Source organism: Macrotis lagotis, chromosome 6 (genome assembly GCF_037893015.1).
Source record: "Macrotis lagotis isolate mMagLag1 chromosome 6, bilby.v1.9.chrom.fasta, whole genome shotgun sequence".
NCBI lineage: Eukaryota > Metazoa > Chordata > Mammalia > Peramelemorphia > Peramelidae > Macrotis > Macrotis lagotis.
The window spans coordinates 83,949,341-83,968,011 of NC_133663.1; the positions used below are offsets into that span (position 1 = coordinate 83,949,341).

The 18,671-nt window shown below is 43.0% G+C and overlaps 1 protein-coding gene across 1 annotated transcript; it reads right to left on the reverse strand.

Annotated features, from left to right (window-relative positions):
* Positions 1–2,774: 2,774 nt before the first annotated feature.
* GNL3L (G protein nucleolar 3 like) lies at positions 2,775–4,871 on the reverse strand. Its single transcript, XM_074192580.1, has one exon. The coding sequence runs from the start codon at positions 4,854–4,856 to the stop codon at positions 3,216–3,218; it is 1,641 nt and encodes a 546-aa protein (XP_074048681.1). The 5' UTR covers positions 4,857–4,871; the 3' UTR covers positions 2,775–3,215.
* Between the last annotated feature and the right edge of the window lie 13,800 nt (positions 4,872–18,671).

Genomic DNA, 18,671 nt, shown 5'->3' on the forward strand with positions numbered 1-18,671 from the left:
CATACAGTTTTGCTAGGTTCAGTAAAGAAAAAGAATAGGAATTTGAACCTGGGTTTATCTTGCCCAAGCATGAATGGTAAAGGCAATCCTAGATGAATTAAAAAAAACATTAACCCAGCAAAAACATTTATGAAATAGCTGCCATGTGCCAGATGCTGTGACAGAAGCTAAAAATACAAAAGGAAAAAAATAAAAGAATCCTTGCCCTCAAGGAATTTATGGTCTACCAAAGAAAATATATATATACAGAAGAATCATGAGGTAATATCAGGAAGGAGACGTGAACTGTTGGGAGGATCAAGAAAAGATCATGTGGAAGGTAGTTACTTGAGCTGTTTTTTGAAGGAAGGCCAGGGATTCTAAGGGACAGATAGAGGTAAAGAAAGGGCATAGCAGGTGTGGTGGGAAATGAAATTTTTTGTGAGAGACAGTAAGCAGGTCAATTTGGTTGGGCCACAGATACAATTAAGAGATCTGGAAAGGTCAGGCTGTGATGGACTATGAATGCTTCCTATTTTATTCTAGAGACAAAAAAGGAGCCTTTGGCGCTTCCAAAGCATTGGAGTGATGTTATCACTTTGGCAGCCTGTTGAAGATGACTGGGGAGTGGAAAGCCTGGTGGCAGGAAGACCACTTAAGTGGCTACTGCATCCTTCTAGGCAAGAGGTGATAGTCTGAAATAGGAGTAACTGTATGAGTAGAGATGGAGATGCACACAAGAGATATTGTGGAGTGGATCAACAAAGGCTTTGCAACTATTTGGATGAGGGAACCCCCAAGAAACTTTTCTGCTTTGCCCTTTGAAGCAAATGGAGCACAGTCACTTAAATGGAAAGCCCTCTATTGAAGAGCTTGGTGAGCTTTTGAAACACAGCAGGCCAAAAGGATATATTTTCTTTAAGCATTAGCACTAAGGCCACTATGGATAGACATGCTCTCTCCAGAGAGCTAGAGAGCAGAATGGTGTGGGGGGGTGATAGTTTGCTAATGGAGTCAAGGACTGATCCAAAGTTCAAGGACCTGCAACACAGTTTATCACCAGAATCTAGGGTGAGGGCAGTGGCTAGATATACAGAAAACCTGATTAAAGAGGCTGCCATTGCCCATAAGTCAGTGACTGCTGCCAGGGTCAGGAAGTTATATTCTGTATGATTGAGAATAGTGAAGTCGACCTCAAAGTCATCCTGGGCCCTCAAATCAGGTTTCAGAGGCAGAACTTGGAGAGTCATAGAATTTTTAGAGCTGAAAATTACTTTTGGAGATCACTTTGTCTAAGCCCTTTTTTTGACAAAAGGAAGAAAAGGGGATTTACAGAGGAGCAGAACACCCAATGAGTGTCAGAATTGGGAGCCCAGATTCCCAGTGCTTTCTTATACATCAGGCTATTTTCAAAAGGTTAGCCTACTTAAAAAATGTTTTTTGGTTTACCAGTCATGTCCTCAAGTCTTCTCCAACCCTATTTCACCCTTCTTGTAATAATCAAAAACTGAAACATTTCTCTTCTTTCATCCTTCACCTCTCTATTGAAAGATGACATTTGGAATCAAGATGGGTCACTGCAATTAATGAGTTCAGCTCTGAATTCTTCCTATACATTTCATAGGTTTACCCTAGTTTTATCCTATTTACTTCATATGCTCTTGCTTAAGGATATTTGGCCAAGACCTATTTCAGAATAGGGGCTTTTTGATTAAATTTTTTTTTGGGGGGGTGTGATTCAATTTATGCCCTTTAAAGCAATTCATTGAAGGGCCTGTGTTCTTGACTTGCCTGGCCATCGGTAGTAGTTGGGAATTCCATTAACAAATTCTTTATTAAGCACAATATCAAATGCAGACACTGCTAAATGCTGGGGGGAGACAGAAAAGTCTTTTATCTAAAGGAGCAGACATTCAATGAGGAAAATGACAAATCAGTAGGTATGTATAGACAACATACATAATGAGGTAATTTTGGGAGGGAGGGCACTAAGCTGTGTGTTCAAGTGCTTTTTTTTAGGGGGGGTCAGGAAAATTCTCATGTAGAAGGTAGTGCTTGGGTGGAGTCTGGAAGGAAAGAAAACAGGTGAAGGCCTTCAGTGTCATTTGTGAGGAATGGCAAGGTCAATTTGGTTGGTCTGTAAAGTTCAGGAAAAGCAGTAATGTATAAAATGGCTGGAAAAGTAGATTAGGATCAAATTATGTGGATTTTTAAATAACAAAAGTTTATAGGATGGAGACACTGGAATTTTAACAGAATAATGACAATCAGACTTGTACTTTTAAGTCAGGTGATATTTCTCTTCCCCCTTCCTAGTGATAGGAGCCTGGGGAAGACAGCAATTTGTTAGGAGTTGAGATGGCAGATGTAGTTCCCAGTGCTGCCCCATTACTGTTCTTGGGAAATGCAGCATCTTTGTGGGAAGCTCTCAACAAATCAGGTATAAGCCTTGCCTATTGTCCTTCTATGATTAGATGCAATTTCTTATGGGATATCGTGACACAGAATGCTTGCTGTATCTCTAGCTACTCATAAAATATTAGGGCTAGAAGGGATATCGCCAATTATCAAATTCAGTATCATTATTTTACAGGTGAGAAAACTAGTTATGACTTGCCCATTGTCACCCATTTGGACAGTCAAAAAGCTGGAACAACTCAGGTCTCTTGCTAATATTATTACTATTAGCTGTCTTTTATAAAGTACTGAAGGTTCCCCAACCCCCTGGCCCAAATTGTAAGAAAAGGCTTAATTTATCTAGCAGACACAAGCACACAAAACTCAGGAACATCTGATAAAATTCAATTATTTAATGAGAACTGCACACCTCATTTCACCTTACAGCTGCCTTTTAGAGCCTTCCTTCAAATTCCCTGGATGATTAACTATAGATTTTCTCCCCAGTGTCCACATACTACTTTCTTTCCCAGAGTGGGTGAACAGGAACCCAAAACCCCAAGCCAATCTGAACCCCCCCCCCATACCACCACCAATCAGAACCTTGTCTGAAATCTGGCTGATTTTTTAAAAATTTTAAATTGGTGTTTAAAGAGCTGCCCTTCACAGTCCACTCTTCTGGGGCAAGCTTTGACCACCAGACAGTGCTTGCCCCATGTGCCTAGTTGAGTCTCTCAAGCTTAGAACATGTAGGGAGTCATTTGTTGCTGTTTTTAGGCCAAGTTAATGTTTCAATTTTGTTCACATCTACTAAAATCAGGTGGGACAGAGTAGAGTGTTCATGCATCTGTAATAGTCAAGTCCAAAGCAGCCACTAGGCTGTCAGACAGCTTTGTTGCAAGTTTATTTGCTCTCTTTTGCAGCTTTTTTCTCTTTTTGCAGGCAGCAGCCAGGCCCTGCCCCTGATGGAGAGGATCCAGGGCCCAGATTTCTTCTAGTCTGGGGGCTCGGGGCAGCTTCTGTTCGGCCTCTGCTGGCTTCTTGCTCTTGGCGCCTTTCATTTCCACGGTCATGGCACCAAGCTCGGGATCTTTGTCTTCCTCCATGAGCTCCTCCAGGTCTTCTTTGGCGTCCCAGAACTCCTCCTCTTCCTCTAACATTTCTTCCTCCGTCTCACTGGTAAGGTTGAAAGGCTTTGGATCAAGGGTGAGGGGCGCGCTAGCCAAGGCTTCCATGTTGCCCTGCTCCAGGGCCTCAAAGTCGAAGGCTTTGCCCATCTCGGAGACGATTTCTGCGCTGATGTGCGTGGGCAGCTTGTGGGTCTCGGGTGGGTGAGTAAAGTAGGTGATCCTCCCATGCATCCAGTCGGTCAGCACGGCCCTGGCGGCCTTCTCCTGGTCGGGGGTCCCTCCCTTCTTCAACCTGCCCAGCCTGCTGGCCAGGAGCACCAGAAACTCGGTGGGGGTGTGGAAGTCGGGGATGCCATAGTGCCGGGAGAGCTGCCCGTGAGGGCAGCGGCGCAGGATGGCCTCCACGGGGGCCACGGGGTCGGCCAGCTGCTCCACCTTCAGGCAGTTCCGCAGGATGAGGGCCGTGTCCGAGGCCGGGGCGCTCAGCACCAGGCCCGGGGAGTCCAGCAGGGTCACGTGCTTGTCCAGGTGGACCTCCTGCAGGCGCCTGGTGACGCCGGGGGTGGCGCCCACGTGGCAGGCGCGCGCGCGCTTCAGGCTGTTGATGAGGCTGCTCTTGCCCACGTTGGGGAAGCCCACCACCCCGACGCGGACGGCGGTGCGCAGGTCGCGGCTGCGGCAGTAGTTGGCCAGCAGGCTCATGAGGCAGTCGGCGCCCACGCAGGCGCCGCCGCCCAGCAGCTGGGCCGGGGCGCGCTGGGCCGGCACGGCGCTGCGCTGCAGGTGGCGGCTCTGCTGCTGCGTGGACGCCTTGAAGGCCACGGTGGGCAGCTCCTGGCGCAGGTAGGCCAGCCACCGCCGCACCAGCTCGCGGGGCACCAGGTCGATCTTGTTCAGCACCAGCACCAGCTTCTTGGCGCCGCCGGCCTGCAGGACGGCCTGCTCCACCTGCGGGCAGCGGCAGCTCTGGGGGTCGCGCGCGTCGAGCACCTCCAGCACCACGTCGGCCGCGTCCACCACCTTCCGGAACTCGCGGTAGTAGGCCTTCCGGGAGGCCTCGCGCTCCAGCTGCGGCGCGCGCTCCAGGGCGCCCAGGGCGCGCTCCCGCCGCTCGTGCTCGCGCTGCTTGTGGAGCGCCTCGCGCTGGAGGCCCTCCAGGCTGCGCCGCCCGCCCTTCTCCCGCTCGCGGGCCGCGCGCTGCTCCTCGCGCAGCGCCTCCTGCCTCTGCCTCCGCAGCTCGGCCTCCCGCTGGGGCCGCGCGGCCGCGCCGCCCCCCGGCCCGAAGCGCGCCCCCGGCGGGCCTCTCCGCGGGGCCGGCCGGCCGGCGCCCCGGGGCCGGCGCTTGGTCATGGCCCCGGCGCCGCGGACGGTCGGCTCGGTACTCGGTACCTGCTGCGGGAAGGCCGGGATCGGCGGGCGGGTGGGCGCGCGCGCGCGCGCGGCGGCCCCACGTGGGCGCGGATCTCGCTGCGGGACGCGGACCCGAGGGAAGTAGTCGGAGTTCCGGTACCGGCGTCTGCGCCTGCGCACGCACGCGTCCCGCTTCCGCGGCTCCGGCCCCGCCCCATCTCGACCTCCCGCCGTGCGCAAGCGCCGGAGCTGCCTCGGCGCTCTTCCCTTCCCTTCCCCCACTCTCACTCCGGACGCGTTTGCGCACGAAGAGCGGCTTGGGGCGGGGCCGGGAAGAGAGCGGCTGCCCCCGGGCCTCGCTTTACCCAATGAGAGCTCGGGAGGCAGGCGGGGGGCGGGCCCGCCTGAAGCCGGGAGGACCCGGATGGCGGCTGGGGGGAGCGCCCTGACTTGAGATGCGGCTTGTAGCCTTCGCTTACCCGCGCTGCCTCAGTTTCCTCCTCTGCTAGATGGGAACAGTGATAGCGCCACGCCCAGGGGGGGTGAGGGAATTAGATTTCAGTTTCTAGCGTTTGGTGACCTTTAAAGTATCATGTAAATACTGGCCGTGGTCCCTGCAGGCCCCAAGAAAGGCTGACGTCATGGGGCCCTCATTTTGGGGCAGAAAAGGGACTTTGGAATTGGGGTTGCTTAGTTTTATGTATATCATCATCATTACTATAGTTGTAACCCTAGTCCCAAACTATATAGATACATAAATATACATATATATAAGCAAATCAATATAATCAATATAATAATATAATAAAAATTATCTTTAAATGTGTGACCTCAACCCCAAACCCACTGGTGTTAGACTCTCTCCTCAGGGAAGGAAAGCGATAGGCTTTTGGGACATGTGTATACATATAAATATATATATATATATATATATATATATATATATATATATATATATACACACACACACACACAATACACATGCATATATAATAAATATAAAAATAATGTGTGTATATAAATAAGTATAATAATTATTAAATTTGCAACTTTAGCTGCAAACCCATTTGTATTAGATTCTCTCCTCAGTGAATGAAAGCAATAGACTTTTGGGACTGGGCTTACTTATTTTTTATGTGTGTGTGTGTGTGTATGTATACATATTATATAAACAAATATAATAATTATTATTAAATGTATAACCTCAACCCCAATCTCTCCTCAGAGAAGGAAAGCAATAGGCTTTTTCATATGTATATACATATATAATAAATATAATAATAATATATGTATATATAATATAAACAAATAAATATAATAATTATTAAATTTGTACCTTTAATCTCAAACCCATCTGTATTAGATTCTCTCTTCAATGGTGAGCTGGGGTTGCTTATTTTATATATACATGTGTGTATATATATATGAAATATGCACTATATATAAATAAATATAATTATTATTAAATTTGTATCATCAACCCCAAACTCATTGGTATTAGGCTCTTTCTTCATTGATGGAGAACAATAGACAGAGGTTATGATTATGATTTTAATTACTGGATTCCAGTCTGTCCTCAGATACATCCTGGCTTGGCTAAGTCACTGAATCTACCCGGATAAAATTGAAGAGAAGGTGCAAACTTTTACAGAGGAAATTTCTTCATTTAGGAGTTCTATAAAACAACTAGGTGGCACAGTGACTGGAGAAATGGACTTGGAAGCGGGAAAGCTCCAGTGAGTTCCAAATTTAGCTTCAGATACTTACAAGCTGTGTGACCCTGGGCAAGTCACTTCACTCTTAGCCTCAGTTTCCTCATCTGTAAAACGAGCTAAAGAAGCAAATGGCAAACCACTCCAGTTTCTTTGCCAAGAAAATCCCCATTGGGGTCCTGGAGAGTCAAACATGCCTGAACAACCACATAACAAGGAGGTCCCAGCTCTAGCCCTTGTCCCTACCTTCTCACTTCTCCCTACCTTCCTTGTCATCCCTTCTCACTTTAACCTCCCTCATTTTACAGATCAACTGAGGTTAAGAGAAAGGGAGTCAACCTCAGTCTCAGATCCATCCAAGATTCAGACCCAGAACTCCCCAGCTCTGAGCTGGGCCCAGAGAGGTCGAGCAACTTGCTCCAAATCACACAGATTGTAAGTAGCAAAACTGAAATTTGATCCCAGGTCCTTTTGAGCCCAGAGCCACTACTTAATTCCAAATTGATAAATGAATTTTTTAGTTTTAAGACTTTGCACTAAGTTCTGGGGACACAAAAGCAAAGCAAAACAAACTCTGATTTAAGGAGTTTATGTTCATGTATAAAACAAATGCAAAATACATAAAAAATGATTCAAGGTGGGGAGACTCAGGTACAATAGGGACGATTCTGACCCCTTTGAGAGGGCACACATTTATCAGTACACAACCTTGCTTCTTCTTCAGCTGCATCTATGAACTGGGGATGATCATAATGCCTACCTTAGAGACTTATTGTGTGGATTGAATGAGAAGCTAGTTTATTATTACCATAATAATAATAATGATATTATTATTATGTCCTCCTATAATAGGGAATATGTATTCATTTAAAACCACAAATGTTCAAGAGCCCAATTATTATTAAAAAGAAAATGTGTCCATGAAGTTGATAATTGATGAGGAATAGGTTAGTTCAGAAATAGATGACTGGAGAAGAGGGCCTTGATATTGGAAGGGGTCGTACACATCTACTTTAGAGTTGCTGGGCCTTGGACCCATGCTTGTGTACTTGGGATTAATTTGGGTAAATGCTAGGAGACGGAACTGACTGAAGCAGAACTCCTTTGTCAAATCATTTGCTTGGTAGTTATTAAATTTTTTTTACATCAGATTTCTAATTTCATTGATGTTAGGAATTACTGATAATTTTTTCACATTTATTTATTTTATTTTTAATTTATGGACTAAAACAAGCATTTCCATAACATAATATAATTAAAAAAAGATGATTGCACATGGAACTTCAAATCTACTACATACAGCTGGCTATCCCTTTTAAATATATAATGTAATTATCATGTACGTTTCTTTTTTTCCTCCCTTTTGTTTCTCCCCCCCCCACAGAAGGCTACCATTAGACAAAGATAGGTGTATATATGTAAAATTACTCTATACATGCTTCTACTTAGCTGTTCTTTCTCTGGATGCAAATAATACCTTTCTTCATACATCCTTTATAGTTACTTTGGATATTTATAATAGTCAAAATTGCTTATTCTCTCAAAGTCATTCTTAAAACAATATTGCTGTTACTATACACAGTGTTCTCTTGGTTCTGCTCATTTCACTCATCATTTTGTGCTTTCCTTGTTTTTTTCAAATCCCACTGAGCTCCTCATTTCTCAGAACACAGAAGTATTCCTTTACAGTCACATCCTACCCCTTGTTCAGCCATTTGCCAATTGATATTGATGGGTAGCCCTTCAGCTTCTGGTTCTTTGCCACCACACAAATGCTATAAGCATTTAGAATCGGAAGACTTTTATTTTTTTCCCTGATCATCTTTGGAAATAAATAGTAGTATTGATAAACTTCTTTTAATGCAGAGCAGCAGTTGCTCCAAGTCAAAGAGAGTTACCCCAACACCAAGAAGATGACTTGCCTAGGATCACACAGATGTTGGTCATAAACCCAGTTAGTCAGAGAGTAACATTTATCAAGTTCCTGATGTGCAAAGAAAGGCAAAAGACCCTCCCTGATCTCAAGGAGTTCATCGTCTAATGGGAGGAAGACTCCAGGAAAACTGTGCAAATACAGTTTGTCCAGTATAGGATAGTTTGGAGGTCCTTGACAGGGAAGATGCTAGAACTAAGGGGAGTCAGGAAGGTGAGATCATGGCTGAGAATGAAGCAAGCCAAAAGTGAGATGAGGAGGGAGAGCCAGAAAAATGCTGAAAGTTGGGAACTGGAGGGTCTGGTTTTGTCCAGCTAACAGGAAGGAAGTCAGTGCCACTGAATCAAAGGAACAATTCAGGTTTTTCCTGACTGGGAGACTATTTTATCATCATACCTTTCAACTTCTTAATAGTGATAGGAAAATGGAGTTGGCCTGTTTTTATTTCCTTTAACAAACACTCAAGTCTCAGACCAGTTGCTTTTACTGAGGACATTTTAATTAAAGTGCGATATCTTCTTATTCCTCTCTTTGGCTTCTTTATTTTTTGTTTTGTTGTTGTTCAGTAATTTTTCTTCATGTCCAGATCTTTGGCAAAGATACTGGGGTGGTTTGTCATTTCTTTCTCCAGCTCATTGTACAGATGAGGAAACTGAGGCAGATCGGGTTAGGTGACTTGCCCGAGGTTACCCAGCTAGGAAGTGTCTCAGACTAGATATTGAATCAAGGCAGCTGAGTCTTCTGACTCCTGAAGGTGCCCTTCACTGCCCTTCTCCTCTGTTTCGGGAGCCCTAGGTTGCTAACTATTTTGCCAGTAGCTGTTTGACTAGGAGTTTGCCTCTGTGATATCTAGTCAAATCAGGGCTTTAAAATGTGGTCCATTCTTTATTTGTTACCATTTGGTGTTGTCTCATTAGGAGGCTTATCTGCCTAACTGCTGTGCTTGGGAGGGGTGAGTCAGGGTGAACATTTTTGGAGAACCTTTGTGGTGCCTTGCATACCTCAGTCTCCCCTGGAGCCCTGGAACTAAAGAGCTCAGTTTGAGACTCCAGATGTATATACACTTACTGTCACATCTGCGAGGATCAGGAAATGGTACGACCACATCAAGGAGAGATGGGGGGGGTGCCAGCCTACCACAGTGGGCATCGACCATAGGAATGGCAATGTGGCAGGACAGAGAGCCCCGAGCTGCCACAGAGGAGCTGGCTCTGCTTCCGCTTACAATGGCTCTTCACTTGGGCTGGACTGTGTCTTTCACCACAGAAATAAAGCGAACAGGAAATTCTTCACTCCTCTGAGACAAAGGTTCTCAGTGTGGTCCATGAGGATTTTCCAGGTGGTCTGCAGACTAGTTTCTTTTAGCATGAATAGTCATGATATATTAATGCTTGTATTTCTGTTTCTGGTTTTCCTACCTCTGTTCTCATTGTCCTTAGGGCCTGTTGTCACATTGCCATGAGGAGAGGGGGGCCTCCGGGTACAGTGAATAGAGCAAGCTGAGAATCAGGAAGACCTAAGTTCGGGTCCAGTCTCAGACACTAGCTGTGTGACCCTGGGCAAGTCACCTAAACTCATTTTACCTCAGTTTCTTCATCTTTAAAGTGGGGAAAATGATAGCAACTACCCTCCAGGGTTGCCATGAGGATCAATGAGATAATAATTATAAAGCAATTAGCCCTAAATAAATGTTAGCAGTTAGAAAGTTTTTAATTGATGGAAATCTTTTCCTTTCTTCAGGGCTCACCTCAGGGATCAACTCCTCCCTTTCAGGCTTCTTTGACACTTAGGTGAAAGTAAACTCTTTCAAAGTCTCAGAGCAGTTTGCTTGGGATGTAAGTGATCTGCAGGGCTAGTGCCCTACCTTTGTGGTCCACCTGCCAGCCAGCTCTCACCTGTGACTCCAAGAAGCTGTAGCTTGCACACTGGCCACCCCCCAGTACAAGTATCCCAGCAGACCAGGCTGAAGGTCACTGACAGGCCTCAAACCTGTGGGCAAGTTAGTGGGGGTGTCTGCCCCCAGCAGGTGAAGCTTCCCCCCACTGGAATAGGTGGATGAGAGCCATTTATTCCAATAGCCACAAAGGAGATAAAGCAGACACAATGGGGTGCTTAGGCTTTGGTTGGGCATCAAAGACACTCAGACTGTGGACTGACTCCCAAATCTGGAAGAGAAAGCGAGACTGGCACTTTGGTGTGGCTCTACCTTACTTAAATCCAATTAGTGTGCAAGTTATGTGATGTCATTAGTTCTCTTTGAAAATAATGCAAGCAACAAGAGTGATGGAAAACTCTCAGGAATAAAATTCTGAAGGGATAGGGACTGGACTCACAATTTTACTAGTATGGGGAATGGGGAAGAGGAAATTCTCTCTGCCATTTCAGAGCAGCACCTTCTCTGCTATTTGGGTTCTCAGACTCTGGCCATAGACAACCTGCCTAGGGTCACTCAGCCAGCTTGCGTCAGAGAAGGCCTTAGATATGCGTCTGCCTGGCCAAGGCCAGCTTGTTTCCATTATCCATTTGACTTTCTAAGTGAGATCCAAAAAACAAAAAGAAAAATAATTTTGATGAACAGTGAAAGAGGAATTATCTTAAGAAACTAACATGGATGCACGGGAAACTTATCAACCAACTTAGATTTTTAATATAGAAAAGGTGAAAGCAGGGACAGATAACAGAGGATGACCATAACATGACACAGTCCTTTCAAAATAACATCAAGAGTATTAATTCTACATATGAGCTGAGGCTGGTAATAATAATAACAGCAACAATAATAGCTACCATTTATATGGCTCATTAAGGTTTGCAAAGCACTTTACAAATATTTTAAAGCAAGGAAAACTAAAGATTACAAAATGATTTTTTTAAATTAGGAAAAAGAAGATAAAGAGATGCCTAGGAGCCCTGTTGGGATTGGATAGCATGATGATAATTAATGCAAGAGTAGGCAGAGTTCAGTTATTTTACTTTTATTTTTCCCTGCCAAAGAGAATCACTCTGGGGCTGGAAAGGACACAACAAAAATGGTTAATGAATAGATATGAGTAAGGGGAAAATAAGAAAGTACTGGATTTATGCTCCATGAATTAAAGTCACCTGGCCTAGATGAATTGCTGCCCTTGGGTACTGAAAAAAAAAACTGGCAGATATGATTGCTCATACACTTTCAGTGATATTTGAAAGATGATAGCACATGGAAAGGGTACCGCAGGACTGTAGAAGGGCAATGTGTTGATTAAAAAAAGGTTGGGGGGGTGAAGAATGAAATCAGCTCATTATAGTCTGTGATCTTGACTTCAATTCTTGGCAAAATTCTAAAACTTCTTATTAATGAGATTGTTAGTGATTATCCAGAGAAGGAAGAAATGCATGATTTTCTTAAGAACAGGCCAGGTCAGAATACTCTGATTCCCTTTTATTGGCAGACCAGTGAAGAACTATAGATATGAATTGCTTAGCTTTTTTTTCCCTCATGCTATTCTTTTGGGAAAGAAGTAGAACAAAGAAATAATAAAGAGGAGGATTTGGAATTGGCTACTTGGAAGGAGGTCTCCAGTGGCATGCCAGAGGGATCTAAGTTGTTTTTTATCAATAACTTGCCTAAAGGCCTACATTGACTAACATCCTAGATGACAGAGTCCAACTCTAAAAAGGCCTTGGAAACAGAAACATTGAGGTGAATCTAAGAGGATGAAAATTAAAAGAGACAAATGTGAAATTTTGCATTTGGATTCAAAAAAATCAACCTCACAACTTTAGGATTAGAGACGTGTGATTAATTTGATTGAAAAAGATCTTGTAGTAGAAAAAGACTGAATCAGGAGTCAGGGTCCCTGGGTTCAAATCTTCTTTTCTTTTTTGTGGGGAGGGGATTTTTGCAAGGCAGTGGGGTTAGGTGACTTGCCCAAGTTATGGGGCTAAGTAAGTATTAAATGTCTGAGGTCACACGTAGCAGAAAGAAGGTCAGATAGGTGGTGCAGTAGATAGAGCACCAGCTCTGGAGTCTCTGGCAAGACCTTTACCCTCCCCTGGACCTCAGTTAACTCATTTGCATGAGGAAACTGAGATGATGAAGGAATTAAACGTGTTGACCCCCTAATGAAAATTCTGGCTCAAAACTATGAATATTTTAAAGACCTGGGAGCTCAATATGGATCTGCCATATAATATGACAGCCCCCAAACTGATATGATTTTGGGCTGTCTTAAGAGGCAGAATATATTCAAGGAGGACCACGTAGTTCTCTGTGTCCTGTCCTGGTCAGAACACATCTGGACTACTATCTTTAGCTCAGTTCTAAACTCATAGTTTAAGAGAAACATGATAAACTGGTATGCAGCCAGGAAAAGGAGTCTTTTCCATTCCAAATCCTCTGACTTCTTCATTCAAGACACCACACTCTTTGCAGATGCCAGTGATAAATCTTAGTTGCCTCCATCTTGGTCTGTCCACAACTTCTGATCCCCCTTTTCTAGTAGAAAATCTTTTTTTCTCCAGGTTTTTCCTGACTCTTCTCTTTCCTGGTTCTACACTAGGGTTGTTTCTTCTCAGTCTTCTTTGCTGGAGCTTCATGTAGGTCCTATCCACTAACTGCAAGGTACCACTCTGTAGTGGGTCCTCTTCTCTTTACTAGCTTGCCTGATGATCACATCAGTCATCACCTCTAGGCAGATGGGGGTCTAGATCTATATATCCTGCCCTAAACACTGTCTAGGAACCATCAGATGCCTCTTCTCAAGCTGGATGCCCCCCAAACAGCTCAAACCTGCCATACCCAAAGCAGGACTCCTCTTTCCCCTCTCACTCTTTCTTCTTCCCTTCTTGCCTGTGCACTGTTGAGTGCACTGACTCACAGCCTGACCCACAGCCTTGGGAGCAGGCTCCACTCTTATCACTCATCCACCCCACATATCTAGATGTTGCCAAGTCTTGTTTCTCCCTTCACAACTGCTCTTGTAGACATCTGCTTCTCCTCCCTCCTAGCCACCATTCTGTGCAGGCTTGCTCTCAGACCATTGCAGTAATTTTCTGGTTTGTCTTACTGTTTCAGTTACTCTTTACTTAGCTACCAAAAGTGATTTTCCTAAAGTTCATAACATTTCCTAAAGTTGAGGTCACCATCATATGTAAAATATTCTGTTTGACTTTTTGTGCTTTTCACAACTGGACCCTTGCTCCCTTTTTTGTGTTTTTATATCTTCACTTCTACAAGTTCCAAGATCCCGTGATGTTGGCTTTTTTTTTTATTCTCCACATAGCATATTTGGTTTTTCCAATTCCCAACAATTAGCAGGCAAGTAAAGAAGAGAGGGTGGGAGGGGAAAGAGGAATTGATTTGGGTATGGCAGGTCTGAACTGTTTTGGGGACATCCAGCTTGAGAAGTCTAAGAGGCGTCTGATGATCCTAGACTGGCGTTTAGGAAGATTAGGGCAGGATATATAGATCTAGACTCCATCTGCATAGAGGTGATGACTGATATAATCATTAGGCAATTCTCTTGCTGTCCACCATGACTCCTTTGTTCTTTGGTTTCTCTGGCTTCTTTTAGAGCCCACCTTCTGTAGAAGGCCTCTCCAGCCCCTACCTCCCCAATTCCCTCCCTCCACATTACTGCTGTCCTTTTGAGATTCTTTCATATATATTATGTGTTAGTTGTACATACAGTTTTTTTGATATACATGTCCTTCCTTAGAAAACGATGACTAACATTTTATATAATGCTTTAAGTTTTGCAGTGTTTTCAAATATTGTTTTATTCCCACAATAACTATAGGAGATAAATGCAATTATTTTTCCCATTTTACTCTTGGAGGAACTTAGGCAGGCAGGTTAAGTGACTTGGTTAGGTACACACTGCCAGTAAATATCTTAGGCTGAATTTGAACTTAGGTCTTCCCACCTCCAGCTTCACCACTCTACCAATTATCTCACCTAGCAGCTTAAGAGCAAGGACTCTTCCTTCCTTCTTTCTTTCTTTCCTTCTTTCTTTCTTTCTTTCTTTCTTTCTTTCTTTCTTTCTTTCTTTCTTCCTTCCTTCCTTCCTTCCTTCCTTCCTTCCTTCCTTCCTTCCTTCCTTCCTTCCTTCCTCTCTATCTTATTCTTTCTCTTTCTCCTTTCTCTCTTTTTCTTTCTTTTCTCTTCTCTTTCTTCTTTCTTTTTCATTTTTTCTTTCTTTTTTACCTCTCTTTCTTTTCTTTCATTCTTTTGTTCTCTTTTTTCTTTCTCTCTTTCCTGTGCTTAGTAGAGTACCTGACATCTTTAAAATCCTTGCCACATGCTTGCCTACTGAGTCAGGCCTCATAATCATACTATGTGAGGTTAGGTTGAAGGAACTGGAAATGTTTTGCCTGGAAAAGACCGGAAGAAGATATAATTGACAACATTAATTATTGTAAAAGTTAGCATCTGGAAGAGGGCTTTGCCTTGTTCTGTTTGGACCCAGAGGGCAAAATTAGGAACAATGAATGGAAGTTACAAAGAAGCAAAAAAAAAAAAGACTTAATGTCTGGAAGAACTTCCTGACAATCAGAATTGCCTTGGGAAGGAGTGGAATCCTCCTCATTGAACATCTCCAGGCCACTATTGGACCAGGTTGCCCTTGTAGTGCATGTTGTTGAAGGGAAAATGAGTCAATAGAAGCCTGGTGACAGTGCACAGAGCCATGGGTCCTAGGGTGAGGGGCCTCTTCTAGAGAGTATAAGAGTGTATGTGTGTATGTCTCTGTGTCTGTGTGGATGTGCGTATGTGTGTCTCTGTGCATGTGTATTTGTGTGTGTGTGTGTGTGTACTTTAGTACTTTTGAGCTGAGACATCAACACAAGAAGGAAACCCCAGACCTCTGTTCTCTGGGGCGTGGCATGGCCCTCTTCTTGGTCTGCTACTTGAATTTCATTTTGATCTGTAACTCATGGGACTCTGTAATGATTGGGTTAAATAAATGATATACTCAAGACAGGAATAGTTCTCTTTAATAAGAAGAACAACTCATCACAGCTCCTAAGTCAACTTCTTGAAAGCTGATCTTGTGAAGTGGAGAACATCCTCAGTAAACCATTGTCATCATGGTTCCATAACAGGCAGTGTTCTTAAGTAGCAGCCAAGCTAATATTTACTGAGCAAATACTCTGGGCCATCTAGGATTTAAAAGACATATAACATAGAGTCCCTTCAAAAAGATCATCATATGGAGGATTATTGTGATGAAGTAGAAAGAATCCTGGACATGGAATCAGGAGACCATAATTTTACTTTGATTCTGACCCTGTAGAGCTGGATGACCATAGTTAGCATAATACTGAACTTATAGTCAGGAACACCTGAATTCAAATTTTACCTCAAACTGTGTGACCCTAGGTATATCACTTAATCTTTCACTCCTCAGTCTCCTCCTTGGGGTTAATGATAGCTCTTACTTCACAGGGTTGTTATGAGGATCAACTGAGATATCATCTACTTTTGTATACCTTTAAGTACCATATACATACGAATGATTACTCAACTCAGTTTCTTTTTCTTTAAGTGGAAATAATAACTTCCTAACCTATCTCAAAGGTTGTTATTTTCCTAACCAAAGGTTCCTGCAAAGTAGGAACATTCTTTGTAAACTTTAAAATCATAGGTAGATATGATATATTATTGAAGAGACAATCTAGGTGGAAAAGGGAAATTAACATTCACATAATTTTAAAAACTCAGAGATGCTTAAATGATAGAAGTATTAAAAAAATCAAAGTAAAAAATATTCTAATAATTGTCCCTTGATTTGAAGAAGACCTCACCACAAACCATGTTACTGATGGCATGACTTGGACATTGATTATGGTATTAAACAGAACAATGCTTTAGAAATCTCACACTATGATGGGAAAGTCACTAAAATTGTATTTATAAATCTACAACATTAAAAGGTGATCATTTAATTGAGCTGATCCTATAAAGAAATAGTCCTGGAATGATGGACAGATGACAGATCAGAATCCCTGAAGCCACCCTGGAAAAAGTCTTGGTTTGATTGTCCCCTCCCCCAGTACCCAGACACCTTTAATTTGTAGAGAGGTTGAAACTCCTTCAATTAGAGGCTCTCTTTTTTTGTGGCCAGAATTTTTTTAAAATCTAAAGAAACAGAAAACTGCCTACTAAAGCCATCTTTCAAAATCTGTTACAATCAGAATTGTGAGGACTAGGTTTAGAAATACCTTCAACCCAGGTCACACCCTTCCTCTCCAAACTTCCACTTTTCCTGTGGATAGTAAGAATGGTATTTGTATGACCTACCTCATCAAGTTTTGAAGAAAAATGCTTTGAAAATAGTAAAGGACTATATAAATATGAGTTATTGCTATTTTTGTTATTCTTCCATGCCAATCCATCTCTCCAGGATTTGAAGTTCATTTCTCAAGTAGACACCAATCAACATGACTGTGTTTTCTGTCAGAACTGAAAGAAACTGTTTCAGAGGCAGTGTGGAGTAGTAGAGAGTTGACTTCAAGGTTAAGAAGGCCCAGGTTCAAATTCTGCATCTGGCATATGTTGATTGTGTAAACTTGGGAAAGTCACTCAGTCTTTCAATTCTCCAAGCAACTTTTTTTTTTTTTTTTGAGTTGTGGAGCAAGTGCTGATCTCTACTAATAAAGGTAGTTTCCTTAGTGAGACCTATACCAGTTAAATCATGGTTCTAATCCAAAAACCAAAACAAAGCCCCAAACCAAGCCTCTGCACCTGTCAAGTTGGCTACTTTGGACACTGATATTTTCAAGCAGCTTTAGATAATTAAATATGATCTCTGTCTCTGGGTCTTTCACCTTTCCTAAGCTCAGATGTGTCTTCGGAATTATCTACCTCCATTGCTCATTGCCATTATAGAAGATAAATACAACTACACTGCTGACCCAAGAACTCTGTGCCTCTAGACCCCATGACCCAGAAGAACTTCCACATTACCTTTTAATATGTCCTAAATTTCTGAAATGAAGACAGAAACTTATGGAAATCTTAAGTTGTCTTTTTCCTTAGCTTCCCTTGTCAACAAAGGCCTGTCTTTCCATTTAAACATTTTACTGATGTTGTTCTATGACAGTAAGACCCCCAACCCCACTGCCTCTGAAGAACTGAAGATGACCCTCACCCAGAGGCTAGTGTGGAGGTATGTGGTGGCTGTGAGCAGGTAGCAACATAAAATCTATGAAGCAGAGGAGGAAAACATGTCATCAGGGAAGAGATGGGCATGAGGGGTAGACCCTAGGGGTGCTCTTCCAACATTCTCATGCTGAGAAGTCACAGAAGTGAGAAGCATGTTAGATGGATGCCCTGTGGTAGCTTCCTGGAGGATCTGGATAAGAGGAGCCCAGGAGGTGCAGGCAGGGAAAGATTTCAATCTTCCTTGTTGGCAGGAAATCCCAAGTGGATGAGATCACAGATCTGCTTGAATATTTAAGAATGTCTTTAATATTTCAGTGGATCATTGATCTCGCTGATTTGGGCACTCCCTCCAGAGGTATAATTATTGATCCATCTATGACTCCTCATCCTTTGTGACTTTTTGTCCATATATTCCAAGAAAGCCTCCCCAGGAGACCCACCTGATCAATGTGCTGGGGGCCTTCTTATTGGACCATGAATTTGACAGAGTATCTGTACAGCAGGTGGACTCTCTGTTTCTTATTTCACTCTCTTCCTGTTGTCCGGCTCATGATCCTTGAATGATGCCTTTTATGTTACTTCTCGTGCAAAAGTCATTGGCAATACAGAGAGGCATGGGAGGACTTTGATGAGAATGAATAAAGAAGAATATATACACAACAATAGCAATGTTAAGTGGAAAGAACAGCAACAGAAAGAGACTCTAAATGCTGGGTAATTATAATGATCAAGCTTAGACCTAAAGAGGAGGGAGAAAATTTGCATCCCCTTTCTTTGCAGGGACAATGCAGGGTGTGAAATATGAAATACAATATTGGATGTAATCTTGGTTAATTTTTTAAACTTTTTCTCCTTTTTTTCCTCTTTATTACAAGAGATTGTCTCTAGTGATGGGAAAAGAAGAAGATATTTGAAAATTAAGTGATATAAAAACAATATCAATATCAATAAAATTAAAAGTAAAGATAATGCAGGAGGAAAAAGAGTGGCATTTATAGGATAAACCTATAGGATAGGATAAAATC

What these genes read in the sequence shown, in the direction of transcription:
- GNL3L (XM_074192580.1), bottom strand. Translation starts at nt 4,856, where the DNA reads ATGACCAAGCGCCGGCCCCGGGGCGCCGGCCGGCCGGCCCCGCGGAGA.